The following is a 24,575-nucleotide window of genomic DNA, read 5'->3' as shown; positions in this document are numbered from 1 at the left end:
TAAAGATTCTGCCTGCTACAAATAAAGATCCTGTATGCTGCAATGATGATCCTGCCTGCTGCAAATAAAGATCCTGCATGCTGCAGTGAAGATCCTGCATTCCACAATTAAGACCTGGCACAATCAAAATAAATAAATACTTAAAAAATAAAAAGAAAATTTATGAGACATACTATGTTGATAATTAAGAACCCTTACTCCATAACAGGAACATCTTGCATTTTGATATCAATGCTTTACAAAGCCATTCATTTATTCATTCATTTGGCAAAGCTTTACTTACACCTTCTACATTACAGGCATTTGTTTTAAATACCAAGGCTATAAAGTCAAAAGGACATGGCTGCCACCTTAGAGTTACTCACCACCGCATGTAGGAAATGGACACGCGAATGGCAAGTTTGAGAACAGAGTGGGTGCCATGGCTGCAAGAACAGAGGTCTGTGCACCAAGCCTAGGAGGGGTGACCACTTCAATTCAGGGCAGTTGAAGAGTTTCCTCAGAGGAAGGGTCATCTCTAAGGAGTCTGAGAAGGATGAGTTACTTTGCTTGAGGTAGAAAGTGAGGAAATGTCCTCGAGAATCACATTTTCAATGGTCTAAGAGTTGTGAAGGGTATTTTGTTTTCACCATCATCAACATAACAACAACAATGGCTGATAACATTTACTGAGTCTACACTATGTTCCAGGCATTATCCTAATGTGTTAAATGCAATATCTCTAAGCAGAGGGATGACACACTAGAAATATCCATGCTGTTTATCCCCACACACCCTATGGGGAGGTAGAACAGGTTTTATTATCCCCATTTAGAAATGAGAAACTTGAGACTCTCATTCGCTTTGTATTCTCACTAAACTGGTATCTGAATAACCTAGTAAATAACCTAGTAAACCTAGAATTTATTTTTTGTTTTGTTAACGAGTTGTTTTATTTCCTTCCTAGCACTCATCATTATTTGGTGTATACACACACACACACACGCACATATATTTTAATTTGTACACAATCTTTCTTATCTCTTGCTAGAAGTTGAGCTCAATGACAGCAGGGACTTTGCTGTGTCCTTGCTGCCATTGAGGCCCTCCGTAAGCATTTGTTGAATAAAGGAGGGAAAGAAAGACCTTGTGGGGTTATTATGTAGGATCATCAGTGAATGATGGCAGTCAAATATTTTCTTACAAACCATCTGTATCTGATTTCTCATTTCTAGACAGCTCAATTTAACTGGGATCCAGAGACGGTGGGACTTATCCATGGATCTTTTTTCTGGGGTTATATTGTGACACAAATTCCAGGTGGTTTCATTTCAAATAAGTTTGCTGCTAACAGGTAAGATAAATTGATATAACATGAGCTCTACACAGATCATAAGATGGCTTTGTACTTTTATAAAATCTGCATAATTGTCTCTCAATTTAGGGGTGCAGAATGAAAGAGAGAAGCCATTCCTAAAGATGTGATTCACAGACATTGATCTTATATGATCCTGTTCTTAAGAATCTCTTTTTGTTTACTTTTTTGTCTAATCTAATCTATCTTGCAATTCTATAAGTGATTATGTAATAAAAAGATCAATTGCATCTGAGGCAGGGAAAACAGTTCCTGGACCCTAAGTAACTCACTTGGTGACCTCTACTGAGTTCCTTTTTCCTCTGGGTCTCAGTTTCCTCATCTGTGAAATGAAACATGGATTAGATTGTGTTTGAGTTCCCTTTGACCAATGACATTCTGTGATGCTAGATGCTATGTTAATATCATCCTGTACCATACAGGTTTTGTCATGTGAATATGAGGAGCTTGTCTCTAAATTGCAAGATGTCTTTAATGCCCTTGAGATTTTATAATAGGTGTTTGAGCAATTAAAAGTGAGTCCGAGACAAAATGAGCTGCCTCAAGGAGTAGTAAGTTCTCTGTCACTTAAGATATTCAAATAAAAGATGATGGCCACTTGGGGGAGATGTAGTATATATATGTACCAGAAAAGGAGTGTACTAATTATTTCCAGGTCTCTTCCAATTGTAATTGACTTTACATATATGGATTTTATGAAGCACATATTTTATAAAGCAGTATTTTTCAAACTCTAAAATAGAACTCATTAGATGGTAGTAAACTCAATAGTGATTTACAAATGATCATTTTCTAAAAAAAGAGAGCAACAGAAGAAAAGATAATCAAATAGGATAAAATAGAATAGAAAATATCTTAGCTCATTGCAGATTTAAGTATTAGTTTTTGAAACTTGTTTTGGTTACATTTGTGTGTATGAGTGTGTGTTGAGTTACAATATGAAATATATTTTGTTTTATGGGTCAAGGACAAAAACGTTTGAAAGTCATCTCCATAAGACCTAAATGTGTATAAGCGTGACTCATATTTACTCATATTTTTGTCTAATTTGTGTCCTTCATTGTCACTTACCTGTTGTATTCTTCTTAAAAAGTGATAAAATATAGTTCCTGTGGTCTCTGGGGTTACTACTTACACTTCTGCCCTAAAACAAGATAACACACAGTGTGATTTCCCAGCATGTAAAAAGGGCATCATTAACATGTTTGAGAAAGAGAAAAAAGTGCTGCCTGCTTCTCTTTTCCCAGGACATGCCTATCCAGGCAGGGAGGAGAAGGCACAAGGTACTTGGCAGAGAGCTGGGGGCTAAGACAGGTACACAGCCTGTCTTGTGCTTGGCTGGTCCGAGAACACAGCATACTTTCAGATAGTCAGTATCCCCATCTGGTAAAGTGAGAACAGAATTGGGAAGCAGGAGACACAACCCAAATGTGGAGAAGTCACAAGGTAATGCTCAGAATGGATCAGTTGGGTAGAACCAAGAAGAATGATGGGTCTCCAGCAAGCTTACCTCATGCTGGCTAATCTCCAGCTACTGGATTTTATCTTAGCAGGACACCCCTGTACTCCCCAAAACCTTCCCATGATTGGTCCAGGGACAGGAGCTTGGGAATCAAAGTGGCCCACCAGTCTAGCTTGGAACACACCAGATCCTAACATAGCATCTATTTCTCTTTCTATTAATTTCTTTCTTTTTTGTTTTTATTGGAATATAATTGCTTTACACTCTTGTACCAGTTTTTGAGGTACATCAAAGTCAATCAGCTGTATTTATACACATATCCCCATATTCCCTCCCTCCCTCGACTCCCCCCCCAACCCTCCCCGTCCGGGCCCTCTAAGGCATCATCCATCATCGAGTTGATCTCCCTTTGTTATACAGCAACTTCCCACTGGCTATTTTACAGTTGGTAATTCTATTAATTTTTATAGTGATCTTCTATTAACTGTTAGGTTTGTTCCTGATATTTAAGTGGGCCTGCCCAATAACACAGTGTTTTGGTCCCTCAGGGTCTTTGGAGCCGCCATTTTCTTAACATCTACTTTGAACATGTTAATTCCTTCTGCAGCCAGAGTGCATTATGCCTGTGTCATGTGTGTCAGAATTTTGCAAGGTCTAGTGGAGGTAAGAGATTCTTTTCTTAACAAGTTTTGATATTGCTGGAGACAACACGGTCTTTTAGAAATTTTAGCTTTTGAAGAAAACCTCCTTTACTCAGTTTTCCTATCTTTCACCTTGTCCTGCTATCTGAACTTTCTGGTTATATGAATACTTTAATAAAATGCCTTGAATGATTCCAAATTTACACACAATAAAGGACCAATTTCAAATGAGCCAGGAGTGATCTTAGAGATAATCGAATCCAACCCCTTTCATTTAATAAACTTAGAAACTAAAGCCCAGAACCTACAGTTCACATAGCAAGGGCTCTTTCCACTAAAACAATTTAAATGGATTTATTAATCTGTAATTTTCCAAGGGTGTAGTCTTACACAGAGATTCAACTTGATGAAGGAGGTAGCATAATATAGAGTCAGAAAGTAAATATTCTGTACTTTGCTGGTCATACTATGGTCTGTTGCAACTACTCAACTCTGCCATTGTAATGCAAAAGCTGCCAGAGACAATATGTAAACCTGTGGGCATGGCTACTTTCCAGTAAAACTTTTTGGACACAGATATTTGCATTTCACATGATTTTCACAAGCCAGGAAATATTATTCTTCTTTCAATTTTTGTTTTCTGGCCACTTAAAAATGTAAAAACCATTCTTTACTTGAAGGCTGGACAGAAACATACGGGCCACATCGGGCCATAGTTTGCCAACACCTGATATAGAGAAATGTTTCCCAAACTCAGTCATTCACCTCTAGCCTTTATCACTTTTGTCATATCCACACTAAGATTTATAATATTATTTATCTATAGTTTTTCCCTAAATCAATTCATTTAAAAACAAAACAAAATAAAAGAACCTCATCATAAGCAATAACATCTTTGATATCATGGGCTTGATGTGCTAGTTATTTTCATTTCTAAAGCGTATTATAATATATATATGTAGCAATTATAATAAAAAATATAGGTTGTTGTAGCACCTTAAATCCAACTCTAATCCCACTTGATGGCCATATACCACACTTTGGAAAATACTGACATGGTGGAAAGAACATGATATTAGCAGCCACGAAGACTAGAATCTAGTCACTTACTGGCTCTGAGCCTCAGATTCTGTACTTGAAATGAGAGGATGGACCAGCTGATTGTGAGAATCCCTTTCTACACTGATATTCCATTATAATGCAAAATATAAAGGTCCCCTTCCCTTTTCCCCAGCATGCTTATATTTGAACTAGTATTTGAATTTCAGCATCTGTGCCATGAGTCACAATTGCTGACATGTTATTTAGTGTCGGTAAATAAGGCTTTTGAACTGTAGTGTTAAAGAAGCAAAATCTGTGTTTTAAACACAAAGAGAAACTGGAGTCAAATCAAATAATCTATTTTCAACTGTCTTGCCAGGGTGTGACCTACCCTGCCTGCCACGGGATGTGGAGTAAGTGGGCACCACCTTTGGAGAGAAGCCGCCTGGCCACAACCTCTTTTTGTGGTAAGTGTTTAGAATCATAACAAGTTTCATTCTTTTGGCCTCAAGTGAAGACCCTACTAAATAGAATTTATTTTTTTCACGTAACAGAAGACCAAAGGTAAATGGCTGCTAGTATTGATTCTGCTGCTCAGTGATCTACCCAAGGCCTATGCATGTTTGGACTTTTTACATTAATGCGTGTTCCTCATGTTCATAAAATGGCTGTCACAGTTCCAGGCATCAAGTCCACATTAAAGGCAGAAAGAAGTGGGGATAGGTGTCCAAACCACGTCTGTTCCTTTCATTAGGAAAGCATAAGCCTTCCCAAGCTCCCCAGCAGGCTTCCATTTATATTCCCTTGGTTCTAACTGTGTCATATACTTTACATACTGCAGAGGAGGTAAGCAAGTGCCTAGTTTTTCTAGCATCTTTAATAGAGAAAGGTAAGAAAAGAAAGGGTTGGAAGTAGGATTAGCCAACAAATGATATTTTCCAAAGTTGAAAGCAGAAGATATATCAATAGAATCATCAAGGCCCCCACTCCTCTTCTTTTTACAAATGGAGAAATTAAAACTAAAGTTTAAACTTTAGTTTCATTGAACTGAAAGGAAAGACCAAACACTTGCCCAAGGTCACACAGCTACTAGGTTATGGAGCTGGGTCTAGACCACCTGATTCTTGATTCAGAACTTTCCTCACTATACACTGCTATGTACACATTGTCATAGAGACCGTTCAGTCAATTTTCACCATTATCTTCCAGTTAAAAACGAAGTGGACACCATTCATCTTACCAGAAAGTAAATTAATATTCCTTAAATAGTGACATGACTTTAATTCCTTGGTCTCCAAACTTCACCTTGCTACGGCTGCCCCATTTGAAGCCATGCCTTTGGGACTGGCCCCTCTATGAATCTCTGAGAGTAATCAGTGTTCAGAAGAGTCTATTAGGTACCAATCAACATTGGAACAAGAACAGCACATGCTGCTACATATATTTACAATTTTTTTTTATGGGGGAAGGGGCCCAGGAAGACAAAAGTGGCTTAGGCCACAAAGGTTACAATGGACCCGTATAGAATTAGGATCAGAATTTAGGTCTGCTTAGTTTTTAAAGCTAGCCTGCCTTTCCTAACACAAGTTAACCTGCACTTCTTAGCTAAAGAGAAAGCTTTATTTCTCTGAATATTTTTATTTATTTCTCCCCCCCACCTCTCTCTCTTTACTTCCTTAACTAGTAGTAGTAGTAGTAGTAATAAAGGATCCTGGGGTTTTGGTGTGAAATATTCACCCAAGTGTCTATTTTGTGCCTAGTTTGGAAAAGCATGCACAGCTGAGATATCTTTACATCTTTAACCTCTCTTGTTTTGAAACTATTTCTGTCCTCTTGTTTGAAGTTCAAGATCATCTCTACCTCCACTACTGATCTTATACCGCCTCTAAAAGAATATAAGATTCTGTCCCAGCTGAACTTGACCTATTGATATTGTCTTTGGATGATTTATTTGTAAGTCCTTTCATTTTGATTTGCCAGCAAAACAAGAACAACTAGCAGCCACTCCCCATTCTTAGTTTCTTTATAGCCCTAAAAGGGCTAATTTAAGAAATGATTTGACTCTTAAGGAAAGTTACCTGATCAAGGTCACGGGCTTTATTACATTTCCCAGCTAAGGTGTGGCCTTGGTTTCAAAGAACAGAAATGTCATTAGAAGTAAAATGTCATTAGAAGTAAAACCAGGCTTAGGGATAATTGATTCTTACACTTAAAAAATATTGGAGTTGGAAGGGTCTTTAGAAAACATCTAGTCACATGCATTATTTTATTTTTAAAATTAATTTTAATTTTTTTAGAAGTAAAACTGGCTTTATTCAAAGACATAGCTTTTTTTGGTTGTTTTTTCCCCCAGTTTTATTGAGATGTAAGAGATATACTGTACTATATAAGTTTAAAGTGTTCAATATTAATGATCTGACTTACATACATCATGGAATGTTTACCACAATAGGTTTAGTGAATATCCATCATCTCATATAGATACAGCACCAAAGAAAAAAAATCCTTGTGATGAGAACTCTTAAGATTTACTCTCTTAACTTTCATTTACAACATACAGCAGTGTGTAGAAGATTACATTCAGCCATGTTTGGAAGGATGAGGAAGAGTTCATTTAAAAGACAAGGAAGGACAATTTCAAGCTGTAAAATTTCCTCAATGAATGAATGCTTCTTACTGTGAGGAATTATTGGGTATTGTTGAGTGGAGGAAGCAGGACTGAATTATTAAGCAGTTAAGGTTAAAGTCTTTGGATTCCTGCAGACCTGGGTTCCTATCACTCACACCTACGTGACCTCAGGAAATTTACCTCCCCTCCCCCAGCCTTCTTGTAAACTGGGGATGACACCAGTACCAATGTTACCAGGTTGAGAAAAGGGTTAAATAAAATCAGGGATCCAGAATACTCAGCACATACTAGAAAGCACCCAGAAAGCACCAGTGCATCTTATAGATGGTTATCCCCTGACCCTCCCAGTTTGTATCATCTAAGCTGGAGCTCCCACCTCCCACTACCAGGGTGTTTGGTCCAGGAAAGAAGACCACGTTCTCCACATCCACAGAGGACTTAGGCCTATAGCTCTTATTTCTAAATGATATGTCCTGGAATGCTTGCCTTATTGGTTTGAAGAAGTCTGAGGTTTAAAAAAACATGGTCTGTCATTCTGTACACGACAGTGGCAGTAATAGTTGGTGTTCATGCAGCACTAATTAGAGCATCTTTGTGTAATAATTTATTTGCTCCTCAAAATAGCCCTGTGGGATAGAGATTTCACTTCCATCTTCTACCTGATGAAAATGATTTGGAGAAATTGAGAGACTTCCTCAGGTGTCATTATGTTCAGATTTGGGATTCCAGGTCAGGCCTTTCATAGTCAGTTGGGCCCAACTTGGAAAGATGGGATTAAATCTCTTTCTCTGGAAGATCCCCAAGCTCCCATTTCCTGAAGGTTTTCCTTAGCATTGGATTCTGAGATACAAAATTTCCTTTTGCGGCCCACTTTTTCTGAAGCCAGAATTTTTTTCATTCACACCCAGGGGGAATTTCAGATAGTAATTTTTTTGATGCAGTTAATATTTGCTGGGAGTTCGCAGGGCTCGTGTTTCTCCAACAGCTATCAGGAGCTGCAGGAGATAGTGGAGGCGAGGTCACTGCCTCTAGCCCTCATTGTCTTGTCTAGACAAGATAAACATCCACACATAGGTGAGTATTTACAAAGTTAGGTATTTACAAAGTAAGAAATAAACCAAAAAATGTACCCATTTAGGAGGTGAACCGAGACAGACGTCATCCTGCCATCCTGAAATTTAACTGTTTCCTGGTATTAAAAAAAAAAAAATCGAGACTCTAAAAAGCATGATCCTTTCATAGTTTGAAGTCCCTCATAAAAATTAAAAGACCTAAGTGAATTATATCTTAATAAACCTGGAAGAAAAAAAAATTTTTAGTAAATAAAGACCTAGGTGATAATCCTCCTGAACTGTGAGCCCTGAGAGGCAGATACATATGTTCCTTCTCTTTCTGTCGTCAGGACCCAGTATTGTGCCTGCCTGAATTTTTCAGAGTTCTCTTAGATTTTTCTCGTCTTTTCATTCCATTTTCTCATACTTCCAAACTGAGGTGCCTGAGCCATCTTTGTCTAATCGCTCCATGGCGTCTGGATGAAGTTAAAAGGCATCCTGGTGACCTTTCTCTCCTGGAAGCCCTGTTTTTAGGCACAATGGGAGTTTGCCTGGCCCTCTGCATGGAGGCGTTCTGACTCCGCCTCAGTTTGATTGGTCCTCAGTTCCACCGCATGAACTCTAAATTGGTTGAAGGGCTTGCATGACGACTGATAATTTCCCCTCAACATTTTCGTGTTCTAGGTTCCTACGCGGGGGCAGTGATTGCCATGCCGCTGGCTGGGGTGTTGGTACAGTACATTGGATGGGCCTCTGTCTTTTATATTTATGGTGAGTGATTTGATTTCATGAGTTCTCGTGGGTGACTCATAGAGATGGTATTTTACTGTCTAATGGAGTTGGCTAAGAGTTTACTGTATGAAAATAGAGATTACTAAGACAAGTTTATCATAAGAATGGAATACTTATCTAAGGATGATTCATTTAACGTGTATATGAAAATCGAATTTCTTAACGAGCAGAACATTATCTTTCTTTAAATACTAGTTAATAACAACAACAACAGGAAAATCAACCAAATACTTTCTCCTAGCTGAATATAGTGCCGTTTGAAAATACTTTGAAATCTGACAAATTTAGAGATGGAAGAAAATGAGACCATATCATCAAGCCTTTTGTTTTTCAACTGCAGGTATGTTTGGGATTGTTTGGTACATGTTTTGGCTGTTGCAGGCCTATGAGTGTCCAGCAGCTCACCCAACAATATCCCATGAGGAGAGGACCTATATAGAGACAAGTATAGGAGAAGGAGCCACCTTGGTTAGTTTCAGTGTAAGTAGAGACGGATAGATGAAGACTTGCCTCTTTTCTATGAACATTTCTCTCAGTGATTGTCTTATCCTCTTAAGAAAAATAATCTGTCAGTATATTCACTAAAAATCCCATGGTATTTTTACTCCCTAGAAATTTAATACACCATGGAAAAGATTTTTCACATCGTTGCCGGTTTATGCAATCATTGTGGCAAATTTTTGCAGAAGCTGGACCTTTTATTTGCTGTTAATAAGTCAGCCTGCTTATTTTGAAGAGGTCTTTGGATTTGCAATAAGTAAGGTAAACACACAGATGCTTCAAATGTTCTTGAACTTTAAATCTCTTGCTTCTACTGAGAAAATTTTTACATGATAAAGTAATTAAATTGCTGATCAAAATTCATAACAGTTCTGTGATACCTAACACCCTGGAGGTCAGACTAATTATACATTCTATGCACAGTATACATAGCTATTTAATTGCTTCTTAGTGAGAATCAGAGCTGTATTAAGCTGCTTTTAAAGATTTATGTTCTACCTGATCTCAAAGTGTTTTGAAGCTGACTCAAGGACTGCATATTAGGCAAGGATCAAAAGATTTAAGGGTGATAGTTTTTTTTTTTTCTCCTATAAATTATTCAGTAAGGAGCAGTAAGAACCTTAAACTTCATTTTGCAGATCACAGTCGTAGCAATAAGACCAGTGTTTTGTATGGTTTAGAAAGAACCTTTTTCAACGCCCCCAGCCACTGCCATTAGTTTATCTGTTTCAGGGAGGAAGAGCATGGGTGGTAAAACATAAACTATCATCATAAAAGAATTAAGCCTCCTTTCCACAAGGGAAAGAACAGCAGCCTAGTAGAGGTAGATGCCTGCATAGCTACAGGTACTGTCGAAAGTGACCACGGAGAGCTTCCACAGCCGTGGCTGCCATCGGAGAACACTCACTCTGTGCCAATTGTTTAACTACCACGTGCCAGGCACTCTGCCTCTGTGATAAATAAAAGTCATCTCTGCCCTCAAGGAGCTTCGATCTGGTAGAGGAGACAGTTAGGTATATCCTTAAAACCATTCATTTATTCATTGTCTATTACCAATTCAGGCCTACCTCAGGCCCGTAAAATTAGATGATTAAATTTGGCGGTGAGGGGTACGGTAGAGAAGGTGGGGGCAGGGACTTTAGGGCAGTACATCTCTCATAAGTAGCTAAAAATGGCTCACTTCCTTTTCATTCCAGGTGGGTCTCTTGTCAGCAGTCCCACACATGGTTATGACGATCATTGTGCCTATTGGAGGACAGCTGGCTGATTATTTAAGAAGCCGAAAAATTTTGACCACAACTGCTGTCAGAAAAATCATGAACTGTGGAGGTACTGTGGATTTCATAGGTGGCTTAAGCAGCTTTTATAGAATGTGATGAAACTGAGTTGCAGATCATATTTTGGAGGTTACGTCTAATCACTGAGAAGGATCTTAAAGGTCCCTAAGTTCATCCCCCAGTTGATACTTGAGTGTCCCTCACACCCCTGCCTAGTGGTCATTCAGCCTGTGCTTGTGCAACCTGAGATATGACAACTTGGGAATTCCCTGGCGGTCCAGTGGTTAGGACTCTGCACGCTCACTGCTGAGGGCTCAGGTTCAATCCCTGGTTGGGGAACTAAGATCCCATAAGTCACATGGCCAAAAAAGAAAAAGAAAAAAAAAAAAAGAAATATTAAAAAAAAAAGAGAGACATGACAACTTAGTTGATACAACAATATACACTGGTAACTGCAGAAATGCTTCTTTCATCTGCTCTTAAGGCAAAGCAACATGATTTCCTGGTACCTACCTGTATATTGTTTCTCTCTCCCACACGTTCTTCCACATATATAATCCTTTGCTTTTATAGTTTATGCCCTTATTTCCCTCTTCCCTTTCTACACATACACGTGTTTTGGTAAGAAGCATAAGAAAAGTATTTTCTCTGAATAGTTTTCTTTCCTCCCAACATATGCTTGTTCATGGGGTGTACACACACACACACACACACACACACACACACACACACCCACCCATCCTCTTTCTTGGGTTATTTAGTTCCTATTTTATGTTTTGATTTTGCAAAGATGAAAGAGAAGTTGGGCGATTTTCCAAAAGAGGTAGATAAAAGTAATCATGAACCCCTACAATGCTTATGACAACTCAGCTTTTTAAAACTCTCCACTTTCTCCTTGTCTTTTTTTGTTTTGCTTTTAAAATGAACATTTACTGAACACTTTCTCTGCCAGACACTAAGCTAAATTCTTTACACATATTATTTTATTGGATCCTTATAACCACCCTGTGGAACAAATGCTATTACTAAACCCAACTTACAGTGAGGAAACTGGGGTAAAATAAAGAGACTTGCTCAAGTGGCAGATCCTGTGTGAGATCTCAGGTCAGTCTGAGCTCAATGTCGATGCTTTCAGTCACTACTGCTCTCTCTCCAGGGGTCTGGGGTGGGGGCAGGGCAGGCAGGTGGGAGATAGAGGACAGCACCATCTATGGGCAAAAGGTTGTAACTGGGGTATTCAATTGAAAAGGAGGGAATGGGGGTATTGTGACTAGATTGGGTGGGTCAGGGTCCTTTAGAAGTGAAGGTCCTATGGAGGGATGCAAGAGTGGGCATGATCTGATCCCACAGCATCTCAGGAATAAAGTCTGATCAGGGAGATTGAGAATAACCTGTCAGCGTCTGGTCTCCCAACGGTTTGACTGCTGGTCCCAAGCAGGGATTTGGGGGCCTACCTTTGACTTGAACTTAAAGGTTGGCAGGTTTGGGCTTGCTCTCTGTCAGTCAGCTTTGCCATTGTTTCTTCATAATCTGTAGTTTAGGTGATGGGTGGTGGTGATAACTCTCAAAGATTTTTGAGTGCTAACAAAGTCCTCGCTGAGAGTAAATCCTTTTTTTTTTCTCAGAAACTAGAATGTATGTGTAGAGTCTCCCCAGCCTCTATCCCATGTTTTTTTTAAAAAATTTTATTTTATATTGGAGTGTCATTGATTAACAGTGTTGTGTTAGTTGCAGGTGTACAGCAAAAGTGATTCAGTTACATGTACCTATTCTTTTTCAATTTAGGTTATCACAGAATACTGAGCAGCTTAAAGGGAAAAAAAATCTCTTCACATGTCTATTCATGTCATTTTATATTTTGACATAGCAGAATCAGTGAGATCTACGTAGAATTTTTTTTTTTAAAGGACCACACTTGTCTTAAATATGGAGATGCTGAACTAGAGCTAAAAACAGAGTTTTGTGAATGGGTAAGCCAGACTGATTTGGATACAAGGAAGCACTTTTATGCTTTTCTAGGGAATTTTAGTTGGTTTCATATTTACTAAGGCAAAATACAGAGAACGTTTCTCATCTGAGAAACATCACACATTTTTCGGAGTCTACCACCTCCTTCTTTTCTTTCCATAGGCAAGAGACATTTGCTGCTAGAATCATTTAAAGCAAACGAATCACCTTAAGACATGATGCTCTACTCTAGTTCATGCTCAATCAGTGTATATTTCCAAGATCCTCAAAGATAGATGTCAAACCCTTATACCTCCCTCTATAGAACATGGAAAGTGTGACTGAGGTCAGAAATTCTGGTATGGCTGAATTGGTTGCCTGTGTGAGCTTCAGGTTGTTTTAATATGAAATGAAAAATTTTCTCAGACCTTTCAGTCCTAGTTCTGTTTCTCTTGTCAGCTCTGAATAGGTTCACTTTCCAGGAACTCTTGGTTACCCATGAAGTTCAAATTTTATCCTTCAGCTCCTGAAACATACAATCCTATCTTTAGCATTTTCACTGTAGATGGAAACCATTTAGGTTCTTAAAAGGTTTTTCTTTGTTTGAAAGTCTACTATTTGGCAAAGATGTTTTATTTTCCCTTATAGATGAATCAATGTATCATTTTTAGGTTTTCTTCTTCACACAGTGTCTTTATTCTAATTCTTTGGGGGAATTAACTTTCTGGTACCACTTTGTTGAGAATGTCAAGATAAAGGAAGTTTCAGCCATGTTCCTTGTTGTTTAAGACAGGCCACTTCCAAAACACGAATAATTAGTATACAAAACACTAGGAATTTTTCCCTATGTATAATTTAAATTGTTGAAACAAAATTAATAACAAGTAGTAATGATATAAAGTCCACAGTTTTTAAAAAAAGTTTTATTAAAAATTAAAAACCATTTTTATACAATTTTTAAAGGTTACTTTCCATTTATAGTTGTTATAAAATATTGGCTATGTTCCCTGTGTTATACAACACATCCTTGAGCCCGTCTTCCACTCTCCCACCCCTGTACTGCCCCTGCCTCCCTCCCACCCCGCCACTGGTAGGCACTAGTTTGTTCTCTATGTCAGTGAGTCTGTAAAGCCCACAGTTTAAAAAGCACCTCTGTGCCCATAAATTTCATTTATCCTCTTTAGATGACTATCTAAAACAATTATTGGTGCTTGCCCTATTTTTATAATAGTTTTGAAGAAATGGATTCAGAAAGGTAAGCAACTTACCAAGGTTTGCAAAAAGTGCTTTAGCTTGTATTTCAACTTAATTATCTTGATTTTCCTTTCTTTCCTTTGCATTAATTCTTCAAGCATTATTTATCGTTTCCACTACATACTCGGCAGGCTCTGTGCTATATACATGGTACCTTCCCTAGATAATATCACAGTTTTGTGGAGGAGGCAGAAACACAAATGAAAAACCACAGGGCAATGTTGAAAAGTTCTATGAAATGAGTAAGAAGGAGATGTCAGCTCCACCGGTGGGTGAGGGGCAGTGTTGTCAGGAAAGCTGCCTAGATGAAGAAATATCTGAGCTGGACTTTAAGGAATAGTAAGATTTCTCCAGAAAAGAGAAGTAAGTGGTGGGAGAAGAGTACTGCAGGTGAAGGAACAGCCTGTGGAAATACATTATGGGCACAAGACAGTGTTGTGATCAGGAAACAGCAGATACATCTGTGTGACAACAGAGGGCTTTCCATGGGCTATGGGTAGTGAGCAAGGAGGTGAGGGTGACAGAAGATGAAACTGGAACAGCAGGAGGGATTTACTGTAAACACTGTCCTCATAATGTGGAACTACTGACAAGGGTTTTAAGCAAAAGGGCAACTGATCAGGTTTGTGGTTTAGAAAGATAATGGTCTAGAGAATGGATCAGAGGAAGAAGACAGGGGAAGAGAGCTGAAGAGGTTATTGAAGTTGTCCAGGTGAGAGGTGGTGGCACCCAGAACTAAGGAGGGGAAAGCAGAGGTTGGATTTGACAGATATTTCTGAGGCCAAACCCATGGATTCTTGTAAGAAAGCTCAGGAAGAGAAAGAAGTCCAAGATGAGTCTGAGATTTCTGCGTTGGACTTTTGGTTACCATTTGCTGAGCTGTGCCTGTGGCCTGTGATCATGCTTTACACCTAGAGACCCAGTTTCATTTAATCTTCCAGTGCTCTAAGGCTGTATCACAAGTTCCATTTGGAGGGGATGAGGAGTCTAAGAGGTGAAGTGACTTGTCCAAGATCACACAATTAGTGATTTTGAGGTGGAATCCAAACCCAGGTCTGTCTGACAAAGTCTGGGTTCTAAACATAGGTGAATAGAAGACTAATTTAGAGAAGAAGAAAGGGTATGGTGGTGGTTTGCTTTCTTAGTTTAGGAGTGAAAAATAGGGGGGCAGAGACTTCATTTGGGCATGCTGTCTTTGAGGTAACTCAAAAGGCAATTGTAGGGCTTCCCTGGTGGTGCAGTGGTTAAGAATCCTCCTGCCAGTGCAGGGGACACAGATCTGATCCCTGGTCCGGGAAGATACCACATGCCATGGAGCAGCTAAGCCCATACGCCACAACTACTGAGCCTGTGCTCTAGAGCCCGCTAGCTGCAACTACTGAGCTCACACACTACAACTACTGAAGCCCATGTACCTAGAGCTTCTGCTCCACAAGAAGAGAAGCCACTGCAATGAGAAACCCACACACCACAATGAAAAGTAGCCCCTGCTCGCTGCAACTAGAGAAAGCCTGTGTGCAACAATGAAGATCAAACACAGCCAAAAATAAAAAATAAATAATAAAATAAATCTTAAAAAAAAGAGAGAGACAATTGTACAGCAATGTCTAGAATGAGCAGACGGTGCCCAGTATGAAGCATCAATTCATTATCTTCTACCTCCCAGGGTACTTCATGTCCTTGGAAATGGTATTTATATCATCTTTTTTTTGCTATCAGCTGAACGTGTGTGTGTGTTGATGAGAAGGACAATCTTCATAATTTCCTTACCCTTTTTTACTGTGCTGGACTCACTTATTCTGAATGAAAGGAACAGAAAGTACTTTTGTCCTGCTGTATCTTCCGTGCAAATATCTTGTAGCTTTATAAAGACGCCTGAGAGTTTGGTAGACTTCTGAAAGGGAATAATTTTGCCTTATGCTTTACAAGTGGTGAGGCTCTGCTTTTTGTTTCAAATATTCACTGCAGCTTTCTAGTCACTTTTGGCAATAATAATTTCATTTTATTTTTTAAATTTATTTTTATTTCATTTCTCTGTGAGAAACCATCACTTGTGTAATCGAAGGAGGATCATTGATGGTTTTAGTATTTAGAAATGGCAGGGAAAACTACCCATGAACAACTGATAATAAACATCCCTAATCCCACGGGCATCATTGCACCTCCCGGTACCATTCAGTGTTCAAGGTACACCATGAAAATCTTGGAAGGCTCACAGAGCACCTGAGTGATATTAGCACAGTCATGTAGTCAAGTACCACCCCAATAAGATTGTAAATATTGTGCCAGAATGTATGTACTAAAAACTTGAGTCCATGGCAATAGAAATAGATTCTCATTTGATAAATTCATGAACTTGGGCTGACTGACATGAAAATGACATTTTACCCCTGCTGTTTCCATTTGCAGGTTTTGGCATGGAGGCAACCTTACTCCTCGTGGTTGGCTTTTCCCATACCAAAGGGGTGGCTATCTCCTTTCTGGTGCTTGCCGTAGGATTTAGTGGTTTTGCTATTTCAGGTAAAGTGTCCTTTGCATTTCCAAATCTTTTCCATAGATCCAGCAAGACTTGGGAGGAAGGGAGGAAAGGATATTGTAGCATCTGCCTTTGGTAGCCAGGCCATTCCCAAGGATCAGGGCCATTGGCTAGAGACTTTCATCTAGAAGGGGTGATTTTGTAAGGTCACTCTGGACAGGGCTTAGCAGCCTAGTCAAGCTGGAACTGTCCCTAGGTTTTCCATCTTGGAAAAAAACAACATGCAGCCTTCCCCTCTGAGGCATGGGTAGAGCTGTGTCTCTGGGCAAAGTGGCTCCATTGTACTTCAGCATCAGGTCACCCTGCCTAACAGATGCTCTTGTGACCTTTTTGATCTCACCTCCTACTGGAGAACTGCTAATATTAACTCAAAAGTCAAATGATGTAGTCATTTGATGTATAGTCACAGAATCAGAACTTTTTAAGGATGGAACTGTTCTTTATACTTTTGTCTACTCTGTGGCTTTCATTTTCCAAGCAAGGAAATGCAGGTCCAGAGAGGTGATGTGACTTTCTAAACAGGCTAAAGCAAGAATGATAACAATGGTGATGATGAGAGCTAACACTGATCAGGCACAAACTCTGTGCTGTTCAAAGCCTACTCTGTGTATTAATCCTTCTAATTCTCACAGCCACCCTAGGGGTATCAGTCTTCCCATTTTACAGGAGCAGAAGCCAGCCTACCGTGTGAGAGGTCACAGTGCTAGCATGTCATGTCTTACAGACTTCAGAAGCTCCCTATGCAAAACTGGGTGAAAAAGTAAACAATTTTTTTTTTTTTTCTAACTTTGAAAACATATTGTAATACTAAAAAGTGTCACTTATGGAACCCTTCACATATATGTGCATCTATCTGACAACACTGTGAAGCAAATGACATCACCATTATTTTCCTGAGGAGTACCTTAAAACTCAGAAAAATTGGGGGACTTTCCTATTATCACACAACTGGTGGTGAAGGATGAACTAAGGTGCAGTCCTGCCTGGCTTCATGCCTGTGTTCTTTCCACGATTCTGGGCTGTCTTAAGGATCAAACAGGGTTGTAACAACCCAGAACAGAAAAACATGGAATATCTGGTCAAAACTACCCTAAAACAGGGCTTGATCTTATCAAAATACAGTTGACCCTTAAACAGTGTGGGAATTAGTGATGCTGACCCCCCCACACAGTCAAAAATCTGCCTATAACCTGTAGTCGGCCCTCTGTATACGATGTTCCTCTGCATCCTGGGTTTTGCTGTGTCCTCGATTTAGCATCTGAGGATTCAGTCAGCCACAGATCCTGTAGTCCTGTAGTATTTACTAGTGAAAAACAAATCTGCCTGTAAGTGGACCTGTGCAGCTCAAACCTGCTTTGTTTAAGGGTCAACTGTAAACAGAGTTGATGAATAGTTAAATTAGGAAAAAAATGTCTGCACTAAAACTAGCTTGCTAACAACTTGGGTTTGGGGATGCAGAGACCTGGGTTTAAGGGCCCTCCTTACTACTTAACTATTTACAAAAGAAAAAAAAAGCTAAGTTATTTACATCCTCGAGGCTCAGTTTCCTCATCTAGAGATTAGAGAGATGTAATGGCTACTTCACAGGGCTGTTGGGAGATTGCAGTGAACTGAGATCATTCATTTATTCACTCACACTTCCCAAGACACTTTTACACACTGTTCTTGGTACTGGGGATATTGCAGTGAAAAAAAAATCAAAGAGTCTATCCTCATAAAATTTACATTCTAGTGGAAATAAAACATTTGACGATCTTAGCCCAGTACCAGATGCATAAGCCAATTAATAAATATTCGCTATTGTTGTTCAAGTATTATTCAGTCTAATCCAGTGCTTCTCAAAATTTAATGTGCATACAAATCTTGCAAAATGCAGATCCTGATTTCGCAGGTCCAGAGTGGGGCCTGAGCGCCTGCATTTTTTTTTTTTTTTTTGAGGTGAGGAATACGCCTTTATTCTGAAAGCCAGCAGACTGAGAAGATGACAGACTAGTGTCTTCTAAAAAAAATCTCATCCTTGCATTTCTAAGAAGTTCCCCAGTGATGTTGATGCCGCAGATCAATAGTCCACACTTTGAGTAGCAAGGATAGAGCAGTAATGGCTTATTTCCAGTAGGATATTAAGGAACACCTTCCTTTGATAGCCCTGTGATGCAAGAGAAATTCATATCCTGTCCCCAGAGATATTGAAACAGTCAGGCTCATATTGTCAATTGCCAGATTGCCAATTAAGCCTCAGTCAGAAAGAGGGAAATCCAATAGCCCAAATCATAGCAGATGCCACTTTTTTTTTCAGAACTTACTCCACACTGGCCACTTTTAAGATATGATCTCATTTAATCTCTGTAGCACCCCGATGAAAAGGTTATTGCTATGTTCATTTTACTAGTGAGGATACTGAGGCTTGGAAAGGTGACCTAAGTACCCAGGTAAATTAAGTGATTAGGATTGGAATGAGGGTTTATCTGATCCAACAGTGAGACTATGGGAGGGATTATGGCCATGGGGATGATGATTCCTTAGAATCTGCTATCTGCCAACTTTATAAGGAGTTAATAGGGAGGCCAGGGAAGACTTGCTCAGCTTAGGAACTGATTATGGACAAGAGAGCTGAGACAGGTGAGATTAAAAAGATACAAGCGATGGGTGATGCCTGTTTTAGAAAATGTCCTATGTAGAGAAGACTGACTCTCCCAACTTGTGTGCAATTTACTTGGTATGTCTGCTTCAAAAAAAACTATCAGTACCTCAGTTTATCAATGATTTTTCCCCAAAACACCAGGATTGGGCAGCTAGAAACCCAAAAGGCTTTTCTGATATTATCTTTAGCTGAATGCAGATGCCTGGGCTTTGTATCAGAATATAATACTTGCTAATCATATTAATCACTCCATATCTCTGGGTTCTTTTCTAATAGTGTTTATCGCATTCAAATCAACAGTAAGATTAATTAATCTTGCAGCTATTTTATATTCTGATTTTCTGCCACTTTGATCTGAAAGAGAAGGTATGTTTATTCCAGAAATTCTCTCTGAATGGAGGTAGGAAAAAAACAACCAGCCAATGTGCCAGATTAGAAAAAAAATTTTTTTTTTTAAATTCTATTTTCAGGTTCTTTGAACAAAATAGAGAATTAAAAAGCAAGACCAAGGAAAGTAAAAATATGAATAAACAAAGCCTACGACCCCCTGCTGTAATTTCAGAGCTCAAATTGGTAATTAATTAAACAATTATTTATTGAGTGCCTACTATGTGCCAAACACTTTGCCAGCTCAGGGGATATTGGTAAACAAAGCAGATGGATAACCAAATGTAAAGAACGGATATGTTGGCTTTCACCTCTACGTACCTATGTAATTAATGTATATGATTTAACTTAATTCTTACAACAATTTTATGACTGATGATCTCAGTTTATAGATGAAGAAGCTGAGGTTCAGAAAGTTTAAATCCTTTGTCCAGGTTTACATCTCAATTAAGCTGCCAGATCTAAGATCTGTCTGACTCTAAAATGCACCCCTGGGCTCTACTGGTAGAATTGGTTCTCAGTGCCTGATGCCTCCTCTTTCAAAGTCTTATCCCTCCTCTGCCTTCACTCCTCCTTCATTCCACTCATTCTTTTCTCCTGATAAACAGATTAATAGTGAAGTGTTGGTGATTTATTATTTTACCACTCCTAGCAGAGTTATCTATACATAGAAGACCTCAAAGAGAGGGGTGTGTTTAGCAGTGGCAGCAACAGCAGAAGTAGTACTGGTACTGGTAGTCGTGATAGTTACCAGAGCTTTGCTGTCTGCCAAGAGCTCTCGCATACGTATTTCCCCTGAGTCTCATCTCACAGCATCTTTATGAGTTAAGTAGTAATGTTAACCCCAAATTAGAGATGAGGAAACAAAGTCCTAAGAATGTCTTGTTTAAGAGGTAGGAATAAGATTCGAATCCAGATTTACAGACTCCAAATCAAATATGTATGTGAAAGTGTTTTGTAAATTGCAGAGGATTCTGCCAACGTTTGTGTAAACCTTCCTTTCCATTATGTCATGTGACCACTAAGGCAGACGTACGTAGGGTGGCCTTTAGAGAGTGAGTTGAGAGCAAGGAGGGAGGATGGTATGAGGCAGGGTTTGGTTCTAATCACACTGTATGTGATTATGTGATCGTTTACCCTCAGTAAATGTGTGATCCAGGCTTTGGGCTTTTCAGTATTGCCCCAAACACTGTTATTTGGGGGTTCTAACCCTAGAAGGTACAGCTGCCATAATTCTCCCCATGGAGAGCCCACGGTAGCCATTGCTAATCAGTCACAGCATGGTTTTCTGCTACGTGCAGATACAGCCTGACAATCTTCAACCAAGCCCTTTCGATAAAGGTATCCATTAGTTATACGCAGAGGAAATAGATTGATGAGAGCTGGGGAAAGCTAAGTATTTTCCAAAACATATTTGGAATTCTGTTCTTGAGTCTGATTTTGAGGTGTTCGGCTTTGCTGTAGGTTTTAACGTCAACCACTTGGACATTGCCCCCCGCTATGCCAGCATCCTCATGGGGATCTCAAATGGAGTGGGGACCCTCTCTGGAATGGTCTGTCCCCTCATTGTGGGCGCGATGACCAAGCACAAGGTAACGGTTTCCTTTGGGGCTGTGGGTTACAGTATCAGGGGACTGAAGTACTGCACAAACTCTCAAGGCACCACCCCAGCCTGTGTAAATGTGTATGTCCTTGACTTATCTGAGTCACTTGAACGTCTATATATTTTTTTTATTTCTTCTTCTTCTAAAATATATTGTTTATTGATGGCAACAGGGTTGGCTGATGTTTGGTTCTATGTTTCTTAAATTGTGAAATAAAAGGGGGGTGTGTGTGTGTGTGTGCGCGCGTGTGGAAGGGAGGTGCTAATATCATAAAGACTGTTTAGAGGGGGGTTGTGTGGGATGAACTGGGAGATTGGGATTGACATATATACACTAATGTGTATAAAATAGATAACTAATAAAAAACTTAAAAAAAAAAAGACTGTAGAGACACAAAGAAGAAACTGAGGCAGTCAACTCAGGATAAACAAATTACCTGATTGTTTTATAATTCCAAGTAATTAAACTTTATAGCCCATTTCCATTTAGCATGTTCCAGCATGAAAATATTAGTGCAGTTTTACTTCCTTATTATGGAGCAAATAAACAAGACATTAATGACCGTTCTTAAGAACCTAACCAGGTGTGGCACTAGGTCGTTACTGAACCTTTGTGTATTTAGACTAGGGTGGGTGCTACAGGAGGATCCCAGATCCATCCAGAGTTCAGCCACAGGCCACACGGTTTCTTAATCTCTGCCTTTGAAAGGGTTTTAGATGCTGCTTTCTGCAAATAAAAATTTTTTGACACTATGGAGTTTTTACCCAACTATTTTTTTGTTGTTAGATTGCTTATTACAAATATGACTTCAGAAATTCTCCCAGCTTCTTGGAAAAGTGTGGGGTAGCTTTTCATATCTTTTTGATAGAAAAGGAAGGTGGGCTTTGGGGATTTTATAAGCAAAGGATCCACGCTTTCTGTCTCTGTTTATGACATGATAGGATTGGTAACATGATTATTAAATCTCAGATACTGTCAGCCCCTAACTTTAAACAAATTTCCATTTTTTTTAATACAGTATATTGTCACAGAAAATATGATTATAAATTAGCTACTGAAAGTCAAGACTGAGCATTTTCTGGGCTCAAATTGTCATGTATCCAAAGAAGCCAGAGGGAGACCTCTGATATTCACAATGATGGATGAATTTACCTAAAGAAAGTTTAATTTAACCTATTACGTAAGTGGGAACCTCATTTGTGTATTTCGAAGAGCTGTGAAATGATGCAGCAAAGATTTTACAGGATGTTTATTTTGTAAAGTATTTTTCTAAATTAAACAAATGCCTATTCATTGTAGTCTTAACTTTCATTTATTAAACACTCAAATTCCATTTGTGTCCTGGGCATGCGTTTGCTATATATCTTCCCGAGAAGCACAGCATTGCCTTTGGGGTGACCAAGTCCTTTTGTGCCGGTGGAGGCCTCCAGAAAATACTGTTAATTTCTGTTTTTGGTTAAAATATTAATTGGCACTGTGTTTCCTTGTTTAGACCCGTGAGGAATGGCAGAACGTGTTCCTCATAGCTGCCCTGGTGCACTACAGTGGCGTGATCTTCTACGGGGTCTTTGCTTCTGGAGAGAAGCAGGAGTGGGCTGACCCCGAGAACCTCTCTGAGGAGAAGTGCGGAATCATTGACCAAGATGAGTTAGCTGAGGAGACAGAACTCAAGCAGGAGAGTTTTGCAAGTCCCAAAAAGAGGATGTCGTATGGAGCCACCACCCAGAATCGTGAGGTGCAGAGGAAGGGATGGAGAGGACAGAGAGGAGTGACCCTCGATGAGGAAGAGCTGACCTCCTACCAGAATGAAGAGGGAAACTTCTCAGATACATCCTAATGTCTGAGGGGGCACTTCCAGCTCCGCCTCACTTTAGAACCAGAAAGTATCCATACCTATTGCTTTCTGTTACCAGAGGGTCACCTCTAGGTACACTGGATGTGGGGGAGTGGGGAAAGGAGATTTACTCAGCAATAGGGAAAAGAGAAATACTATCTTGCAATGACAACCTGCTCTAAGTTGACAAAATGGGTGGCTCTAATTTTTTGGTTGGCCGTTGACTCTTCTCTCTAAGAACTAAACTGATTCAGGAAAGAATGACTAGAAAAATAAGAAAGACAATACCATGTTTTTCAGAGCGAAATGGAAGGAAATGTTGATATTTGGCCTGGAGGAGAGATAACAATAGTTGGTACTACATTTCTGAGAGCAGCGATGCAGAGGAGGGTTTCCTATTCCTCACAAAGGCCGCTGCTTACGAAGGCCCTGTATTGTGCCAGGTACATTATAACATTCTCATTTAATCTCCACACCCCTGTGACATACATTTCTTATCCCCATTTTGCAACTAAGGGGAAAAAAAGCAACAAGAGCTTGACTTGCCCGGGGTCATCCTGCCAGGGACAGTGCTGAGATTGGTAGGGTCCAAAGTAGGTGGCAGTTTTGGAGAAGAAGTTCCCACTTCAGGTGAGAGAAGACACTTTTAATAATGAAAACTGAGAATGGAGTGGGTTGTCATGTGGATAATTCCTATTTTGGCAGGCATGGGGGACAGAGAACATTTGGGTTGATGTGGCTGAGAACATTCAGATGTTGTATGAGGGGCTTGATTCAAAGACATTTAGGGTCCTAGGGGTCTGAAGAGGCAAATGATTCTGTGAATTCATAGGTTTTTTTAAAAAAATAATAAGGCCACAGACTATATGAGAGAGTCAAATAGGTTAAACAAAGAAAAATAAAAAGCTAAGCAAGACAGCAAATTTCCAGGAATTTGGTGGTCAGAATGGCTGAGAAGAAGTAAATTTCAACCCTTCATAATATCAAGAACGTGGTTAAATAATGTCCCAAAATACTTGTAAATCTTTAAGACCTTTAGTAATTTAAGCAGCTGGTTCATGCATTTTATTAGGTAAAATTCTCTTGAACAGTCCTCTATTTAAAAGAAAAAAATGTGTGTCTTTAGCCATTTCTGGTGGTGATATTAGGAAGTTTGATTAAATTATACAAAATTATGATTGAAGTATTCCTAATGATATTCAGGGAAACCACAATAATATAGAAGTAGTTAAACAGTGAAATACTAAATGTAAACATCTGGGACAACTAGACCCATAGTGTTGAAAAATTAATCTTTGCATAAGGCAATAACATGGATACTCTCTAAATATATTTTAAAATTTAATGATATTTTAAAACTTAATGTTGGCATGTTAAAGGTTGTTTGAAAATAAAATCATTTTCCTGTTCATTGTTTTTGAAAATTTTATTTCTACTTTCAGGAGAAAAATATAATATTGCGGAAAAAATTATAGGTCTACTCATACTTGTAGTTTGTTATTGTAAAGTGTTTTTTTTTCTCCTAATTTCATATATATATATATATATATATATATATATATATATATTTCTGGTCCCTAATTGTATCAGCAGAATTGTAGTGCATTTTGTAAAAAATAATTT

General features: G+C 39.0%; 1 protein-coding gene across 4 annotated transcripts in view; it reads left to right on the top strand.

Annotated features, from left to right (window-relative positions):
* The window catches only part of SLC17A8 (solute carrier family 17 member 8), a 62,057-nt gene extending 37,707 nt beyond the window's left edge, over positions 1–24,350 (top strand). For 2 of the 4 annotated variants that reach the window (XM_057741203.1, XM_057741204.1), the window contains 10 exons: positions 1,215–1,333; positions 3,365–3,479; positions 4,878–4,965; positions 8,864–8,950; positions 9,312–9,451; positions 9,584–9,733; positions 10,669–10,801; positions 16,360–16,470; positions 20,979–21,106; positions 22,611–24,350. In XM_057741203.1, coding sequence (XP_057597186.1) covers positions 1,215–1,333; positions 3,365–3,479; positions 4,878–4,965; positions 8,864–8,950; positions 9,312–9,451; positions 9,584–9,733; positions 10,669–10,801; positions 16,360–16,470; positions 20,979–21,106; positions 22,611–22,955 — 1,416 coding nt within the window. In that variant the 3' untranslated portion in view covers positions 22,956–24,350. Of the gene's footprint in view, positions 1–1,214; positions 1,334–3,364; positions 3,480–4,877; positions 4,966–8,863; positions 8,951–9,311; positions 9,452–9,583; positions 9,734–10,668; positions 10,802–16,359; positions 16,471–20,978; positions 21,107–22,136; positions 22,535–22,610 lie in introns of those variants that run through there. The other 2 variants (XM_057741206.1, XM_057741205.1) reach the window with 2 other exon arrangements.
* The last annotated feature ends 225 nt before the right edge of the window (positions 24,351–24,575 follow it).

The sequence above is a fragment of the Hippopotamus amphibius genome, chromosome 7, assembly GCF_030028045.1.
Source record: "Hippopotamus amphibius kiboko isolate mHipAmp2 chromosome 7, mHipAmp2.hap2, whole genome shotgun sequence".
Lineage (NCBI taxonomy): Eukaryota > Metazoa > Chordata > Mammalia > Artiodactyla > Hippopotamidae > Hippopotamus > Hippopotamus amphibius.
This window is presented reverse-complemented; position numbering and strand designations above follow the sequence as displayed.